The sequence below is a fragment of the Nuphar pumila genome, chromosome 14 (genome assembly GCF_984573655.1).
Source record: "Nuphar pumila chromosome 14, dmNupPumi1.hap1.1, whole genome shotgun sequence".
NCBI classification, from domain to species: Eukaryota; Viridiplantae; Streptophyta; class Magnoliopsida; order Nymphaeales; family Nymphaeaceae; genus Nuphar; species Nuphar pumila.
This window is the reverse complement of record NC_143262.1, coordinates 10,005,507-10,025,199: the sequence shown is the minus strand read 5'-3', so window position 1 is coordinate 10,025,199 and position 19,693 is coordinate 10,005,507. Positions and strand designations below refer to the sequence as shown.

The 19,693-nt window shown below is 38.3% G+C and overlaps 1 protein-coding gene across 2 annotated transcripts in view; it reads right to left on the bottom strand.

Moving 5' to 3' along the window:
• Positions 1-2,428: 2,428 nt before the first annotated feature.
• LOC149816315 (calmodulin-binding transcription activator 3-like) overlaps positions 2,429-19,693 on the bottom strand; it is a 37,893-nt gene continuing 20,628 nt past the window's right edge. For both annotated transcript variants that reach the window (XM_089987521.1, XM_089987522.1), the window contains exons 12-13: positions 3,373-3,696; positions 2,429-2,639 (exon numbers count right to left, since the gene is read on the bottom strand). In XM_089987521.1, coding sequence (XP_089843647.1) covers positions 2,529-2,639; positions 3,373-3,696 — 435 coding nt within the window. In that variant the 3' untranslated portion in view covers positions 2,429-2,528. The remainder of the gene's footprint in view (positions 2,640-3,372; positions 3,697-19,693) is intronic.

Sequence of the window (19,693 nt, the reverse complement as noted above, 5' to 3'; positions counted from 1 at the left end):
CATCCCAGATTGGCGACGACATACCCTTTGTCATCCCACATTGGGGACGACATGCTCCTTGTCGTTCTACATTGGGGACGACATACCTTGTGTTGTCCCGCATTGAGACAACAAATCCTGTGTCATGCCGTATTGGGGACGGCGTACCCCATGCCATCTCACATTGGGGACGACAAACTCTTTGTCGTCCCATATTGAGGATGACATTATAGTGTGTCGTCCATCCTAGGACGACATTCTGCTATGTCATTTGACTCATCGACCATGATGATAAGCCTCTAAAGAGGCGTATCTCAGTCCAATCAAACCAATTCTTGTGTGTGTTCGTAGATGAGCCTTATCCCCCTTCAGGATATGACATATCCATTTGGGTTGGATATGAATTTTGAAAACCCATGATTCATATTTCATACATGACTTATAAATAGAGGTTAACCTCTAGAGTATGGAGGATTGAATTTTTTTTTACCTAAGTGTTGGCCCTAGAGAAAAATGAGCCCTAGTCTTGCCCTCACTTTGCCCCCCCTTTCTCTCTCGAGTTGTCGTACCCTACACGAAAGTGTTGCCGATGGAGAAAAGTCAGCTGGAACGTAAAGGATAAGCAGACTCTAAAATATGAAAAATTGATTTTCTGATCGACCTGCTTGTTTATTCATTTGTTTTAATTTTTATATTTAATTTGTTTTGTGAGTGCTTATACACGTTTGATTTCTATTGCATATCTCGTATCTTGATGGTGTGCTTCATGCTTTGGAGATTGAAAATATTTTCTTGCTTTACCTTCTCATGGAGAAGGACAATTGAGGCTTGAAATAGACGTTCCACATATTTTTAAATAGATTTAAAGAAGAGTTTTGCGAAAATCTGGGTAAGTCCTATTCCTTCACAACAAAATTTCTGTTAACAACAAGAATTACTGCAAATGGGAGATAAAAACAATGTTACAAGAGTAAAGGAAAAAAGGTTAGGGTTTTAACGATAAACAAACAAAAAAATGAATAAAAAAGAACCACAATGACTTTATATATGAATCAGAACGCATGCGATGGTAAGAGCATTCACAAAATGACATTGAGAATGATTTGTGAATGTCATACTATATTTGTGATCATATTTCGTGAAATATGAGGTTCGCACATTTTTGAGGCATTCACAAACATGAATTGTAAAGGTCTCACTATATTTGTGGACATACATTTAGAGTATTTAGTTAAAAGAGGTTCATATGTTTTGGGGAACATTCATATAAATTATTTATGAAGGTCATACTGTATTTGCGAACGTACTAGTTAAAGGATGTTCACACATTTTGAGAATATTCACATAAATTATTTGCGAAGGTCATACTATATTTGAAGACATACTAGTTAAAGGCGGTTCACACATTTTGAGGACATTCACACAAATTATTTGCAAAGGTCGTATTATATTTGCGAATGTATGTCAAGAGTGTTTAGCTAAAGGAGGTTTCCATATTTTGGGTGACATTCACAAAAATTATTTACCAAAGTCATGTTATATTTGCATCCGTACATCAGTATATAGTTAAAAGAAGTTTCACACATTTTGGACATTCGCGAAAAAGATTTCTAACAGCTGTACATATTTGTGAAAGAGAAAAAATGTTGAAAAAAAGTTGAAAATCAGATATTTTGGATATGAAAAGAATTTCCACAAATTGGCAGGCAGGAAACATGTCATTTTTAATATGATCATTTTCCATTTTAAAAATATGAACCTGCTTCCTCCCCCACTTACTTTTCAAATTGATTTTCTCTCTCTCGTATTTGCCTCTTTGTTTCTTGTGACTTCTCGCTTCCCCTTCCTACATTTTCATACTAAAAAATAAAAATTCTGTTTATAACAAACTTGGACGTTGATTCTATGTTTTTTCATGTCAGATTTTTATTTGCTTCCACTCCTGTTTTGTATTGGTTCATATACGTTTTCTTTTCGCTTCTCATGCTCTTCTACAATTGCTTTACAATTGTATCATGCTTTCCGCTTCGTGCTACTTTTTAACACTGATTCTTCGCTTTCGCTTCACGCATACTATGCTTGTGACCTTAAGTCCATACATTATATTTTGAATTGCTAAAAATAAAACCAACTTCTATTTGACAAGGAAATGATGATTACTTGTACAGAGACATCAAAAGTTGTGTTGAAACGGGATCACAAATCTCTGAAAAAGTGGGAATTTGAGACCCCTTTTTGAATGGCTAGGATCTCTACACGGGGCCATGCATTGAGACGCCTAATAAATTTGCCTTGAACAGAACATTGGCTATAAGAGTACTTAAAAAACTTTATCAAAAATTTATGTCTGACTAGTAATTGCTTACCAAGGGCCTTATGTCTCACATAAAGACGGTTACTTGGACAAAATCAATAGATGAAACCTACAAATTTCTCTAAGCATGATACATTTATTTTAGCTAAAAGGTTTCTAACAGATTAACACAATAAAAATTGAATAATATTACAACAGTTTTAATAAATTTACAATATAATGTACCGTCCAGACACTAGCCTGTGACAAACATAGAAATGTCATCATCTTCATCTTGTGTTTCAACAATGACCAGATCATCAATTTCAATTGACTCTGCTCCATTCATCAGTCTTTCAATTTCAACCTGTACAATATCATTTTCAGAGTTTCAATGAAATAATGATTTGGAAGTGAATTTTCTAGAGTGCAATGCAAAAGAGCATAAGAAATGACATTCAGCACAAGTATCACTCTTCATGGGAATGATAGACTACTTAATAATCGGATAGAAATGCTCTCTCTAAACAAAAGACAGTCAACTGCACACTATTTCACTTGCAGATTGCATCAGCCAGGTTTACAAGCAGCAGGAATAACAATAGCTAGTTTGCAGCATTAGTTAACATATAGCATATATATATATATATATTTGTCACCATTACCTTACACAAAGCTTCAAACAGACATATTCTACCTTGCATTTATTTGACCACTTGTGTGCATGAGTGGGCGTGTGTGTGCATTATTAAAAAAGGCAAAATAACACATTTTCAAAATTAAAATAATCTTGTGAATACTTTTTTGAGAAAAATATTGTGATATTTTGTCTTTTTATTTAAAATTTATTAATATGATTAGATTTTTTCTGTGTTATGAATATCCTTCTATTTTTTCATCATTTTTCTAATTACACGATTTTTATTTTCCATTTTTCTTTTAAAGAGATTTTCTCAAGATTTATACAAAAAAACAGTATCAAAAGGAAGTAGCTCTTTGAGATATTTTCAAGTCTGACTCTCTCTCTCTCTCTCTCTCTCTTATATATATATATATATATATATAATCATTTGAGTACAAAAATTAAGTAACAAGATTACCTTGCTCTCTTCAAACTCTGAGACAGCAGTGAGCAGCCTTCGGTACTGATCTCTGGCTTCAGGGTACTGAACCATGGACTTCACTCGTGCAAGGGCTTTCTCCAGCCTTGCTTCTGTTTGCCTTCTGCCTTCTTTCAGAAAATCATAATCATCAGTTTTAGAGGGGTCGCTTTGCATTGCAGGGCCATCAATGAAAGCTTCTGCCCGGAACCCACGCAGACCAATTCCCTTTCGCCTCCATCGTAGTATTGCTTTCTCAACAATACCCACGGACCATACAATCTTTCTCAAATGCTTCCTTACCTGATGACCCCTTACATGGGCCTACAAAATACAGAGAGTTAGGACTTCAAAATCATAATTTCAAGCATGAGCAAGAAACAGGACTTTTTCCTTTAAAGGAAAATTTCAAAAAAACAATCCTACAAAAAGTGCTAAATAGCATGACCGTTAGGACAATAGTAACAGCATCCCAGGTGGTGCAAGTGGGGGCACATAAGCTTGTTGAAATCAGCGTCTGACAGATGATTCCAGCAGTTAAAAAGAGAACCACACAATTGTATAATTTCAGCTCAGGTAAAACTTTGAAAACCTTGAGCTAAGGGATGTTCGCATTTACTCAGAAATATATCATAAATGCCTTAGTTCCCAAGTGCAGGATAAGTGGGAAATTCAGAGAGTTCAAAGTTTTTCATGCACAACTTCCAAAGCACTTGGGAACATTTGATTCCATTTTGGGTAGACACAAAATGATTGAGAAAAAGCGTTGCGCATAATCATCAAACCAGGGGCCTCAGGTTTGAATGACAATGGGGTCATCCCCCAGCTTGCCTATCAAAAGAGGGAAAAAAAAGGTGATATGCTGATAAGAGAACCTGTGTGATGGTTCACACTGTCTCGGAGGTGCCAATCCTCGCACAAACCAACATCAATAGACAGAAGCAAAATGAGAAGGAAACTGGCAGTATTCTCATGGCAGAAGAAAAAAGATCCACACTTTTCCGCTGCCACGTATAAGGTCAGAAAGATTTTCCTCACAATCCCACAATTCTAATTTTAGTTACTTCCACAAATGGCCCCTGATTTTGCACACATGACAGCACTACAATGTCAGCCTGGTTTTGGATCTTATAGACTTCAACATTGTGGGTATGGTTGGCCATCACTAATTGATATCATATTAGAAAAGGTTTTATATATTTATGGCCTTTAATAGTACAAATCAACATTTTCTGAACATGTTAAGTCTCCCTCATATGCTCTAGGTGTTCTTTTACTCGCAACATCGTTGTCTAAGCAATTTTTGGGATGAAGGCGTAATTGTTGTTGTTGTTGTTGTATCGTTGTCTAAGCAATGAGTGCTAGTGTCTATAGGAGTCATGTGTCAATTCTTTTGTTCTTCAAGGGCATTTTGGTCTCCCTAACCTCTTTGAGTAATTTTTTTCCCACTTGCCATCATAGTTGGCAACTCGGTGAGTCAACTCGTGACTTGCCTGAGTTGGCTCGGATTGGGCCCTTACCGAGGTAAAAACAATGTATGACTTGGTTAGAACCAAATTCGACCAAGAAACACCCGAGTTTACCTATGAGTCTATGACTCAGCGAGTCTAGCTTACTTTCATGAGATGCATTTTAAAACATAACATTCAAGGTTTTGTTAGAATTTAAACTACTAACTAAAAGCATTTAAAGCTTTTTTTTTCCAAAGCTGAATTTGAAAAGCTTTTTCTACTCTTTAACACTTTTCAAAGCTGGGTTTTCTTGAAAATATTTCTTATTCTAGGTGTTGATAATTGGTGGATGAGAACTTTATTAGCATTCAATAGAGAGAGAGAATTAAATGATAATAAAGACAGATTTTATTGAAAATAACATTATTTTAATGCTTCTTAAATAACTCTCATGCAGTTAATTATCTACAGTTTTTGAAAATTTGTGTAGAACATAAATATCATAAGTAACTTTATATTTTGTCAAGTATATCATGATATTTGGAAAATATCATGTCATTTTACAATTTAATATTTTGAAAATATCGTCAATCTCTCACTATATATACACCTATATAATTTTTTAAGTTATAAGTATTATTATATATAATAAATCACACTTATACATTAATTTTAAAAAAATGTATTACAATATATATAGTATACATTTTTAATAAATTAAATAAAAAACTTGACTCGCCTGAGTCGTCAAGTTGCATGCGGCCGACCCGATACCGATGAGAATGCCAACCATGCTTGCCATATGCTCTTTTTGAATGAGAAGAGTAGAGTCATTGAGCCCTAAGCTCTTCTCTCCCTTCTACTACATCACCTGACACCCTGTCCTCATTTCTCCTCGATCTCTCATTTTTCTCTAATTACTTTGCATCCTTTTACATCGAATATAGGGCGTTTTTAAAGGATTTTAAGCCTGAGTCATAGCATTCAGTGAAGTTATAAAGTTATGAATTTTATTGGCATTTATCTGTTGTCTTAGAAATGTTAGGTAGGATGTGTGTGACCATAATGGTGGTTACCTTTCACAAGAGCTATGAAGTTATGTTGAATTTGAAGGAGAATAAACTTCGCAGAAAACTGATTAGGTTTGACTGCAAGTAAAGTGTGTTTTTTAATTAGAAAGAAGGAAAAAAATATAATAGGTGATACTAGTAATCACCTAATGTGTTTGTGTACCTAGGATAGAGAAGGAATAACTCAATTCATATAATAGGTGATACTAGTAACAACCAATTGAGAATGGGGATAAGAAAACCCCTACAGAACCTCAAATGTTGGAAATATAGATGGTTTCCAAATTACAAACACAAACTTTATGGGAGAACCTATATAAAATGGGTCCATTTTATAGAGTTACTGATTCTTGCTGAAGGCAAGTGGGAGTATATCCCAGTGAGATGAAAAAAAATGAGAAAGAGCAATGATATACAAACTGGAGAAAAGAGATTGCTTTAGTGATATCATTATCAATATAATCCATGCTCCCTAGTATCTCGAGAACGTTTACCTCCAAAGAACAAAAGAGGTGTGAGAAGACATTGCTGAGGCCTACTAAAAAAAATGCTACGGAGAATGAAATTCTTGATGAGATAAGGATATGTTGCCAAGGTATGTCACACGGATACTTCATTTTGGCCCTGTATTGTGTCCCCTTATATACTAGTCATATTGAAAACTTCATAAAAATGGTCGTATCCTTGAATCTCCGTTGCGAAGGAAATAGATCCATAAGCAAATATTGTGCGGCGTTACAAGAATTATGGGATGAATTATATGACAATATTCAAATTGACTGTGCAGTATGTACTAAGAAAGAAGGTGTTCGACCTACTTTAAGTGGTCACTCCATAGTACGAGGCCATAAAGGCATACAAATGAAAATAATGTTAGAAATTGGTTCTTACCGATTTTATGTTCCTAGAATAGCACTTGAGAGAGGAAGATGTAAAAGAGAAGCTTCCCCTTGTGGTAGAGGAAGAGGATTCATGATTGGAGACAAAAAGAATAAGTAAAAATGCACTCATTGCCGCAAGACTTGCTATACTAAGAACAAGGTTGACACCTGGTTGGAAGGCTCAACTTTCACAATAACAAGATCATTCCTCAAGCTTAAAAAGCCCTCATGAAGGTGTGGAGCGTGAGACAAAATCCTTGGTTACTCTAAAGAAGAAAATTAAAAAGTTGGAGAGGTTAAAGAGCTTGACATCCTCTTTGATAACTATCATTCACCCCTCTCATACCACACGATAATCTCTCTTTACATTTAATCTCTAGATCATCGATTATTGACTCTGAAGCATAAACCATATGGCGGAAAAAAAGGTGTTTTCAACATAAGTTCATCTCTTGCTAATAGCCTAATTAACATAATTCATACTATCTGCCGTACTACATGTGCCTAGTTTCCTTGTAAATATACTTTTAGTTTGTTTTTTGATGAAGACCTTAAATGTTTTATGACCTTCCCTGATTATTGTATTTTCTAGTATCTAAGGCTGAGAAAAATCCTTGGTCGTGGGACTCATGTTTTTTATAAACCTTAGGCCAAGACATCAATGAAAAAGCCAAATTTGACCTTGGTTTTGGAATATGTACAGTTGTGGCACGATGGAATAGGACACTTATTATCAAAGTAATTAGAGTGAAAATGAGTTTGTTCTACAATATGATTTATGCCAAAAATCAAAACATCATAGAACCTCTTTTCTCAATAGTCTCTCTAGGAGTTGTAAACTGTTTCTAAAATCTTACATCTAGATATATAGGGTCCATCCCAGTTTTGTTCGTTGATGGTCATGGATACATTGTATCATTTCATGGAAGGTTGTATCGCATCGTTACCCGTATCAGTCGGGCCCAAAATAAGATACGCATCGTATCATATTGTATCGTAAAAATTTGTACTTTTTTAATATTCTTTTAAAAATTCTAAAAAATCATGAAAAATCAGAAAAAACTAAAAAAAATCTAAAAAAATCATAACACATAAAACAATGATGAATTGCACAAAATACAACCACAAAATCACATATGAAGCATTTATGTCTCTATGAGCTGCATAAAAAATCATCAAACATCAACCATCTCACAAGAACAATGCAAACCTATGTCACAGGGATTCGGCTAGCAGGGTGCCGCACCCGCGTCGACGCGACTCGACGCGGGTGCGGGTGCGGCACCGGGTGCGGTCAACCCGATCCTGGGTGCGTTGACCGCACCCAGGATCATTTAGGTCCATTTGTTTTTTGGATTTTTTTTTTTAAAAAAAAATTCCCTGTGAAATGGGCTGCGAATTTGAATTTTTTTTTTTAAAAAAATCTGCTGTCAGGGCTGACAGGCAGCTGCTGTCAGCTGCTGTCTGTCTTTAAAAAAAATCTGCTGTCAGGGCTGACAACAGCTGTCTGTCAGGGCTGACAGACAGCTACTGTCTGTCAGCAGCTGACAGGCAGCTGCTGTCAGCTGCTGACAGCAGAAAAACCTGCAGGGAAACCCCAGAACTGTACTGGAAGCTTTTCCAGCTCGTATAGAGACCATTTTGCTCTAAACTAATAGTATTTGTCAGTGCAAGCATGCTAGAAGTGGTATATCATGAATGACATTCATCTTTGAGAAATACTATCTTTGAGAGATACGATGCATTATAAAAACCCTCATTTTACCCTAAATGTCTTATGAAACTTTTTAATGTCAAAATATGGCCTAACTTTGTATAAGCGGGAAACTCCATCAGTGGCATGATTTTATTATCTGGGAAGACCACATCACCACCTTCTCTTGTGATAAGATGATCAAAGTGATACACTTCCCTTTTACATATATATATATATTTTACATTTTTGCCCCTGCCGCACCCCCGCACCCGGGTTTTTTGGAAGTGCCGAATCCCCGCACCCGCACCCGCACCCGGGCCCGCACCCATGTGACATAGATGCAAACTATTAAATATCTTGCAATTAAAAACATGCTACAAGACTCATACTGTCATATTACATCAACAAAAATATTATGGCAATAGTTGCACTAGATTTTCAATCGGTTTTCACTCATCACTTGAGTGCCTTGTTGCCATGCCGGATCATCTGATGTCATCTTTGTTGGAGTGTGGAGCTTGATTTTTTACTTTGATATAAATCTCTAATTTCCGCGGATCCAACTTCACGGTAAGTTAATGGGGGTTGTAGGGGACAGCCCCTCCCCCAAGACGATTTTTTTTTAGGGTAGCTTTGTAATTTTACTTATAATAAATATTTTTTTACCTTAACCCACTTTCTTAGTGAAAAAATGGTGGAAATACACTTTTACTTTAGTAAACTACAAAAGCCCTCTCCTTTGTGTATGGATCGCCGCTCCCAAATCGCTCTCACGAGTCCTAGGGTGCGTGGATACCTCTCTAATGGCTTCTACACAAATGAAGGAGTCAACCCCAAGAGGTCTTTAAAACCCAAAAACTGAAAAATTACAATTAGGCTATTTTTTAAGCGTGTTGACCCCATATTGTACGATACATCCCGTATCGTACAATACACCATGATACAGCTACGATACGCACACGTATCATGATACGAGTGTATATCGTATCGATATTCTTTATAGTAACAATATGTATCGTACGATACGTACAGCATTGATCAAAGTGTAGTATCTTGACATATGCATGGTATTGATTCTCTAGCCATTTGTGAACTATTAAGAATATAGAAGTCACTTCAGCTATAGATTTCACCTAATAAACCATGGTTGTTCTAGTATAATCATGAAAATTTTATAGTTTATACAAATCTTGTGCATAGTGTACAGGAGTATTTTTAACAAGGTTTGCTAGCCTCTAACTTGTATCATATATCAATGTGAAAAAGGAACAAGCTACCCCATTCTCATCTCACGTTTTCTCTCTTCCTCGTCATCATCATCATTGTCTTTTTCTTCTTTTCCTTATTTTTACTAATCCTCCAGTCCACACCAAATTAAACAAAAATTTAGCCCCAGGTAATGTAAAATGAAATCAAAGCTACAGTGAAGGTTCTGGACCTATTTTTTGATGAACGACAGGCATAGGTGATGTCAGAAAAGAGAGGACCGAATGGCAAGTAAAACGGGATTTTATCATTGAAAAAGTAGTGTTTTGTATATTACATATGTCATACCAAATATATAATGTATTCTGGGTCTGGACATTATACCAGACCCGGACCCATATTGTATATCAAAACATATAAATATATGTTCTAGGTCACGATTTCATTATTGAAATCGTGACAGCCGCAGCCCCTCTTCTCCTCTTCATTTTTCTTTCTCACAAAACAGATTCTAGTGAAAATCTCTCATGGTATCAGAGCGGAGATCCACCTAGGATTTGAAGCGGCTTCCAAAGGTCCGACCTGACTGTTTCAATCAAGAGAGGTTCCCTTATTTCTTCCCCTCTTTTCTTTTCGTAAGTCTTACTTTTTTTTCCCCTCTTGTCTGGAACATTCACGTCTCACATGAATCCCTAAAATCATCACGTCTCACGTGAATCCCTAAAACTCCCTTATTTCTTTCCTTCTTTTCTTTTCGTAAGTCTTACTTGAAATTTGTTTTTTTTCTCTCCTTGTCTAGAACGTTCACGTCTCACGTGAATCCCTAAAATCATTATGTTTCACGTGAATCCCTAAAATCAACCCACCTTCTTCTTCGTCTGGAACATTCCGATCTGGTCGTGCTTCTGCATCAGATCTGAAATACTCCACCTCTGTGCATTCTTATTTTGTCTTGAATATTCATATCGAATCGTGCATCTGCGTTAGATCTGAAATATTCCATCCCTGCATATCCTCATTTTTATTTATAACTTGAACTGAAATATTCAGATCTAATCGTGAAGTTGTATCAGATCTGAAATATTAAGTTTCTGATTGATATTTGCCCTATATACACCAGGCCCGAAGTTAGATCTGTGTCCCATTTCTGTCCAGACTTGATATTTGACGTCAGATTTCAATCTGACTCTAATCTATCAAGCGTCCACAGTTTATTTCTTCTTGATGTCACATCTGATATTCATATAGCATTCTGCTCTTTGTCCACATAATACCCATCTGCAATTTGTCTGAAAACACCATCAGTTTTAAATTTTGTTCAACGTGTGTTGTTCAAAACTTCTTCCTGCGTCAATCACAAGCCTTATAAATATAACAAGAGAAAGAAAACTTTTAGATCTGGTTTTCTCTTCGAATCTGAAAGTTTCTGATCGCTAATTTCTTGAAGGTTGCCCAGTTTCAGCAAAAAAAAAAAGGCCGACCAGCAAACTTCTCTGGCAGTAGACTGGGCACTTCGTGAATATCTTTGTTAAAATTTTAAATCATGGATTCCCATTCTTCTCAATCGAGTCTTCCTTCGAGTTTCCTCAATCAGCTTGTTTCCGAAAAGTTAACCACCTCAAACTTCTTGATTTGGAAGAGACAAATCATTCTTTTTATAAGGAGCCAAGGTCTCTTAGGTCATCTGGATGGAACCACTTCAGCCCCGCTAGAATTTGTTACGAGAGAAGAGAAAAATGATAAAAGGGCAATTTAAATTATGTATGTAAAAAATGCAGAATATCTCAACTGGGAAAGGAAAGACCAATAAGTAGTTGCATACATTACCTCTACATTGTCTCAAGAGGTTCTTGTTGTAATCCCTGACAATTGTACAACCATGCAACTTTGGGAGAGACTAGTGCAGACGTATTCGCAAGTTTCACAAGCGAGGATGGTTTTTCTCAAGAGAGAATTTCAGCTACTCAGAAAAGACTCCATGACTATCATGGAATATCTAAACAAGATAAGACTATCACAGATCAACTTGCATTTATAGGATGTGCAGTGAGCGACAGTGATATGGTGCAACAAACTCTGAGTGAATTGGGATCCGATTATAATATGATCGTCACTTCACTGTTGTGCTTGCCTGCTCTTCCTACTTTTGATGAGTTGCAGGCTAAATTAATTCAATATGAAATGACTCTGAAAGGCTTTTCTGAAGAAAATCACGCTCATACGAATTCACAAGAAGTTTTTACCACAGGGGTGACTTATGGTCGAGGACGGGGGTGAGGAGGACAAGGGTGAAATGGACACAGAGGACGTGGATTGCTTCTCACTCCAAATATGTCGACCAATGCTCAGAGACAAAGATCTATCCCCACTTGCTTTCTTTGTAACAAAAGGAGGCATATCAAGGCGAATTGTTGGTACAATCCTGAAAATAAAGGAAAGCCTCTACAGACAGAACAAAAAAAGGAAGTCCAGCAGCATCAGAGACAGTGGAGAGATTAGAGATATGTTGATATCTGCCTTGTCAGAATTGAATTTAAAGCAGAATGACCAAAGAACTTGGTTTGTTGACTCAGGGGCAGCAACTCACGTGACTGGTGATGCAGGTGAACTTTTTAAACCTATTCCTTATTTTGGAAAAAGTAAGATTGTCACTGGAGATGGATCCTACCATCCTATTTCTCACGTTGGAAAATCTGTCATTCCCATGTCACATTCTACCCTTGAACTTTCGGATGCCCTTCATGCTCCCAATATCAAGAAAAATATTATCTTTGTTTCTAAACTTGTTGATGATAATCATGCTTCAGTCGAATTCACTCCATTGTCTTTGCAGGTCAAGGACCTTCGCACGAGAAAAACGTTCGCTAAAGGAAAGAGACAAGGCAATATGTATGTCTTTCAAGAAGATCCATGTCATTCGGTCCGCTCTGCTCATCTGGATTTGAAGTCTTCATTAGAGTCATGTTCTTTCTCTTCAGCAAATGTTTTTAGTATTTCTGAATGTAATAAGCCTTTCCTATAGCACAGTTAGTTAGGACATTGTGGGAGTCACTTTATTGAGAAACTTGTTTCTAATAATCTCATTCCAAAAGAAAGTCTCAATGTGGATGAGAGAAGCCAAAAGTGTTCCAGTTGTCTTTTGTGCAAAAGTCATGTATTGCCTTTTCGCTTAGTTAATAAGAAAGCTTCAGAGTCTTTTGAGATAATATGTTCTGATCTATGTAACACGGACTCGGCTAAAGGGTTGCCGCACCCGAGTCGACACGCCCCGACACGGGTGCAGACTCGGGTGCGGCTTCGGACTCGGCCCGGACTCGGTCAATGCCGAGTCCGACTCGGTCAACGAGTCGAGGCCGAGTCCGTCGACATTTTGGACTCGGTCAACTTTGACCGAGTCCAAAAATGTCCATTTCAAGTTTTAAATTATGTTTTGGATCCGGGTTGGGTCGGGTCCAAACCCGACCCAGATCCAAATTTTTTTGGCAGCCGAACCCTAAAAGGGGTTTATCGACAGGGAGAGGGGCTTACCCTCTCGATTTTGCCTCTTCCCCTCAGCCCCTGCAGCTTTCTCCTGCACCCACGCCGGCGATCCAGACTCCGGTGACGGTACCCACAGGCAGCCACCGTCTCCCCCTCCGTCAGGTATGTCGACCCTCCTGCACCCTCTGCTCGTAGCTTCCCTCCTTGCACCCTTTGCTCGCAGAAGAGGGGCTCGCCCCCCCTCCCTGCACCCTCTGCTCGCCGAAGAGGGGCTCGGCCCCTCCATGCTTCCCTGTTTTCGCAGGGGAGGGGCTCGGCCCCTACCTGTGCTTCCCATTCATAGAGGAGGGGCTCGGGCCCCCTCCCTGCACCCTCTGCTCGCAGAAGAGGGGCTCGGCCCCTCCATGCTTCCCTGTTTTCGCAGGGGAGGGGCTCGGCCCCTCCCTGTGCTTCCCATTCATAGAGGAGGGGCTCGGCCCCCCTCCCTGCACCCTCTGCTCGTAGAAGAGGGGCTCGGCCCCTCCCTGTGCTTCCCATTCATAAAGGAGGGGCTTGGCCCCCCTCCCTGCACCCTCTGCTCGCAGAAGAGAGGCTCGGCCCCTCCATGCTTCCCTGTTTTCGCAGGGGAGGGGCTCGGCCCCTCCCTGTGCTTCCCATTCATAGAGGAGGGGCTCGGCCCCCCTCCCTGCACCATCTGCTCGCAGAAGAGGGGCTCAGCCCCTCCATGCTTCCCTGTTTTCGCAGGGGAGGGACTCGGCCCCTCCCTGTGCTTCCGATTCATAGAGGAGGGGCTCGCCCCCCCTCCCTGCACCCTCTGCTCGCAGAAGAGGGGCTCGACCCCTCCATGCTTCCCTATTTTCGCAGGGGAGGGGCTCGGCCCCGCCCTGTGCTTCCGATTCATAGAGGAGGGGCTCGCCCCCCCTCCCTGCACCCTCTGCTCGCAGAAGAGGGGCTTGGCCCCTCCATGCTTCCCTGTTTTCGCAGGGGAGGGGCTCGGCCCCTCCCTGTGCTTCCGATTCATAGAGGTAGTGTTTATTAACTTTATTTTATTTACTTATTTTCTTTTCAGTTTTCACTTTTCAGATATAATGGCGAGTTCTAGCGGTAGTGTCAATACATTTGGTTCAAGTTCTAACCCTGAATTAGAAGTTTCTCAACCACTTTGGAGGCTTGTGACAAAAGGGATAAAAGCTAGTAGTGGTGGTGGTGGGAATGTGCAGTTTCATTGTAATCTATGTAAGATTGTTTTCACAGGTTCTTATATGCGTGTGAAAGCACATCTTTTGCATATTCGTGGTCAAGGAATTAGGGCATGTTCTGGGGTTGACAAAGACATGTTAAAGCAATTAAAAAAAGAACAAGAGGAAGCTGAAAAGAAGAAAATTGTAGAGATGAAAAGCGATTCGATTAATTTGTCTTTTCCTACTGCTAGTGATATACAAGAAGAGCTTTTAAAGAAAAGAAAGATGGAAAGCAATAAAACAATACAAGCGTCATTCAAAAACATGGCAAGAGCAGAAATTGATAAAAAGATTGGTCGATTCTTTTACTCAAGCTCAATTCCTTTTAATGTAGCTAGAAGTCCATACTGGAAAGATATGATTACATCTTTGGCTAATTGCAATTTGAGTGGTTATGTGCCTCCTAGTTCAGAAAAACTAAGAACAGTCATTCTTGCAGAGGAAAAAAATAGAATTGAAGACTTGCTAGAGACCCAAAAATTTGCATGGAAACGACATGGAGTGTCGATTGTTTCTGATGGGTGGACTGATATACAAAGGCGACCACTGATAAACTTCATTGCTTACTCACTTAATGGGTCAATCTTTTTGAAGACTGTTGATGCATCTGGAGAGTATAAAGATGCTGAATATTTAAAGAGATTATTTGTTGAAGTGATAAAAGAAGTGGATGAAGAAAGTGTGGTGCAAATCATTACTGACAATGCTCCAGTTTGCAGTCGTGCATGAATGAATTTGGCAAGTGAAGATACATATTCACATATTTTTTGGACTCCTTGTGCAGCACACAGTTTAAATTTGGCACTTAAGAGTATATGCAATCCATCAAAAGATGAAGCACATGAAATGTGCTTATGGATTGAGGAAATAGAGCATGATGTTCGAAATATTAGAAATTTTGTTGTAAACCATCATCATGCCCTTTCTATATTTAATAGGCATTCTGATCTCAAGTTACTGAAAGTTGCTGAAACTCGTTTTGCTTCTCTCATTGTTATGATAAAAAGAATTAAGCAACTCAAGAATGCATTGATGATGATGGTGGCTGATCAAGATTGGGATTTTTATCGTACTGAATATGATGTCAAGGCTCAAGCTATCAAAAAATGTATCTGTGATGATTTTTGGTGGGATAAAATTACATATTTTGTTGAATTTACATAGCCTATTTGGGAAATGCTGAGAGAAGTTGACAGAGATGTACCCATGCTTCATAGAATTTATGAAATGTGGGACAATATGATTGAAAAAGTTCAAAGTATCATTTTTAAACATGAGAAGAAAGATATTGCACTTGATGATTCAGAATTTTACAATCATGTACATTCAGTTTTAGTGAGAAGATGGGATAAAAGCAATACACCTTTGCATTGCATGTCACACTCTCTCAATCCAAAATACTATGCAAAAAAATGGTTGACAGCAGGTGTTGGTCGTGTTTCTCCAAATGAAGATCCTGAGATATCAAGAAATAGAATGATATATTTGGGAAGACTTTTTAATGATCCTCACATGTTTAAGGTTGTAAATAGTGAGTTTGGCAAGTTTTCTACTGGGAGATTTGATTCTTTAGCAGCACTTGTGGCAAGGGACGAGGAAGATCCCCTTAATTGGTGGGCAACATATGGATCAGAGACACCAAATCTGCAACGTCTTGCAATGAAGTTGTTATCCCAACCTGCTACATCATCTTGTTGTGAAAGAAATTGGAGTACATATGCTCAAATTCACAACATTAAAAGAAACAAACTCACTAGTAAAAGAGCAGAGGATTTGGTATATGTTCACTCAAATCTACGATTAATTTCTCGCCGCACCAAAGAAGAGTATAGGTACTTTTTTTTCTTTGTATTCAAAGTTTGTATTTAAATATTTGTATTCAAAGTTTTAAGTTAGATACTAATATAGTGATTTTTTGATGCAGTTGTGGACCATCCAAGAATTGGGATGTAAATCCAGAAGATTTTGACTTGAAGGGAGAACATAATTTATATATTCTCAACATGGACTACCTCGATCCTGTTTTTCCTTCTAATTCAGACGATGAGGCAGATTTATGATAAGTTTTGTTGTTTATCACACTCACAAGCTTCTTTATGTGTTATATTTTGGTAAGTTTGGGTTGTTAAGAATTGTTTTTTTTTTGCTTTAAAATTTACAATCTTTATGTGTTAATTTATTGTTATATATATATAATTATAATATTTAAAATATATATATTTATAATATATATTTTTTAATATATATATATATAGCCGAGTCCCCGTGTCCAAATTTTTTGGAATTGCGCCGCACCCGTGTCGCACCCGCACCTGCACCCGCACCCATGTGACATAGGTTCTGATGTATGGGGCCTGCCCCAGTTGCCTCTGGATCTGGAAGTAGATACTACTTAATTTTTGTTGACAGCTACTCTCGATACACTTAGATATATTTTATAAAAAATAAGTCAGAAGTTTTTCTTTTGTTTCAGAACTTTCTTCCTTAGTAAAAAATCAATTCTCTGAGTCCATCCAATTTTTCCAATGTGATGGAGGAGGGGAGTTCTCATCTAGTGACTTTATTTCTTTTCTTCAAAATAATGGGATAGGAAAAAGGGTGTCATGAAAGTGCAATGAGCATGCTCCATGACAATAATCTTCCCATTAATCTGTGGACAAGCTTTTCATTCTACCGTACATGTGATAAATAGATTGCCTATGGTTGTTTTGGAAAATAAGTCTCCTTATTACTGTCTTTTTGGAGTTCATCCTAGTTGTCATGATTTACGTGCCTTTGGATGTGTTTGTTATGTGCACATTGATCAGTCTCTGAGAAACAAGTTTCAGGACAAGGCTCCTAAGTGTAGATTTGTGGGATATTCAGACGATTACAAAGGATACAGGTGTTATGATCCCGCTAACAGACGTATCAGAATCTCAAGAAATGTCGTCTTTGATGAACAAAATTTTGATCACAAAGCTGGCACAATGGATATGCCCTCTACCACAGCTGAAGTTTATTATCCTTGGTTGAACTCAGAACTCTTTGCTAGTCTCAATAAAGTCTGTTCTTCAGATTGTGTGCAGCAGGAAGAAGAAATGTTTGAGACTATTGGTGCATCGGGATCACAGAATGGGGAAGAAGCACCGTCATTGGTACCAGGCAGATACAAGGGCATTTCCTATACTAGACAAAGAACGACTGTGTCAGGTCTCTTAAATCGCACCCCAGCAGCTGCACCTACTTCCTCCCATATTCTTGAGGTCAGAAGATTCAATCGCATGTGATATCCTATTGATAGGTGGGTCAGTTATAACAACTTCTCCATGGATTTTCAGTTCTTTTTAACTGCCCTCAATAAGAAAGATGAACCTATTGTGAACTATCAGGCAACCACTTCTACCAAATGGGTAGAAGCCATGAATGATGAAATGCAAGCCTTACAAGAATGTGAAACTTGGGAAATTGTTCCCAGACCACCTGACAAAAATGTTGTAGGATGCAAATGGGTCTATAAAATAAAGTATAAACCAGATGGGACCATTGAACAATACAAGGCAAGACTGGTGGCAAAAGGGTTCACCCAAGAAGCAGGACAAGACTATGATGAGACTTTTAGCCCACTGGTGAGAATGAGAATGATTCAAATTATTCTTTCCTTAGCTGTTGAACATGGATGGAAGCTGAGTCAGCTTGATGTAAAAAATGCATTCTTGCATGGGGATTTGAAGGAGGAAGTTTACATGGAACAACCACCTGGATATTACGAGCAAGATTGTAAAACACATGTATGCAGGCTAAAAAGAGCTATCTATGGCCTAAAACAAGCATCTCATTTCTGGTTTGACAACTTCTCACTTGAGATTCAAAAGAATGGATTTTCCCACTCTCTACTAGATCACTCATTATTCATTTTTTATAAGGCAAAATGTGACCACCTTGTTACTAATTTATGTGGATGATATTGTCATCACAGGAAACTCTGAAGATCACACCAAAGAAGTGAAAAACCTATTAGGTCAAAGGTTCAAAATGAAAGATCTTGGTGCCTTGAGTTATTTTCTTGGGGTAGAAGTCGATAGCCGGGCTGATGGCTTGACTCTTACTCAGCACAAGTATACGATGAACGTTCTCAGCAAAGCAAGTATAAAAGACTACAAACCTCTAGGAACTCCAAGTGTACTTCACCAAAAACTAAGTACACATGATGGAGACCTGTGTGAGGATTCCACCAGGTATCGCAGTTTAATAGGGATGTTACAGTATCTCGCATTCCCTCGACCTGATATTGTTTATTCAGTCAATCAAGTGTCTCAGTTTATGCATGCACCACGTACTGGACATATGGAGGTTGTTAAGAGGATACTTAGATATCTGAAATGAACAATTGAAGATGGATTGATATATTCTCCAAAATCGTCTGGCAAGGATATGCGTGAGCTTACTGTATATTGTGATGCAGATTGGGCAAGAGATCCAGATGAACGAAGGTCTACATCAGGATATTGTGTCTTCATTGGAAGAAACTTAGTCTCTTGGAATAATAAAAAATAAAAAGCCGTCGCCAGATCAAGCACTGAGGCCGAGTATAGATCCATGGCTGCCGCTACTGCCGAAGTCACATGGGTCAGACATTTACTAACTGAAGTGGGAGAAACGATCTCTCGGTCTACCTTGTTGTGTGACAAGCAAAGTGCTCTCAACATGTCATTCAATCCAGAGTACATCGCAGTCGCGCTAAGCATATTGAGATAGACCAGCATTTTGTAAGACAAAAAGTTGAAGAAAAGGAGATCGAGCCTGAATTTGTTAATACTGAAAGACAAGTTGCAGACATATTTACAAAAGACTTGACAAAAGATCGTTTTTGGATGCTTAAAGGCAAGTTGTTCATGGTTCAAAACCATGATCAACTTGAGGGGAGGTGAAAAAGTAGTGTTTTGTATATTACATATGTCATACCAAATATATAATGTATTCTGGTCTGGACATTATACGAGACCCGGACCCATATTGTATATCAAAACATATAAATACATGTTCTAGGTCACGATTTCATTATTGAAATCGTGACAGCCGCAGCCCCTCTTCTCCTCTTCATTTCTCTTTCTCACAAAAGAGATTCTGGTGAAAATCTCTCAATCATTTGGGTTCCATTGCTTCCACTAGAAGCTGGTTTTTAGGGATCTTAGAGATATTTTACTGGTTTTTTAGAGCAGTAGAACCAGACTTAATGAGATATTATATGTATTTCTATTTTTAACCCTATTTGCAAATTTTTGAGATCTTAATTGTGAGGCTAAATCTAGTAGCC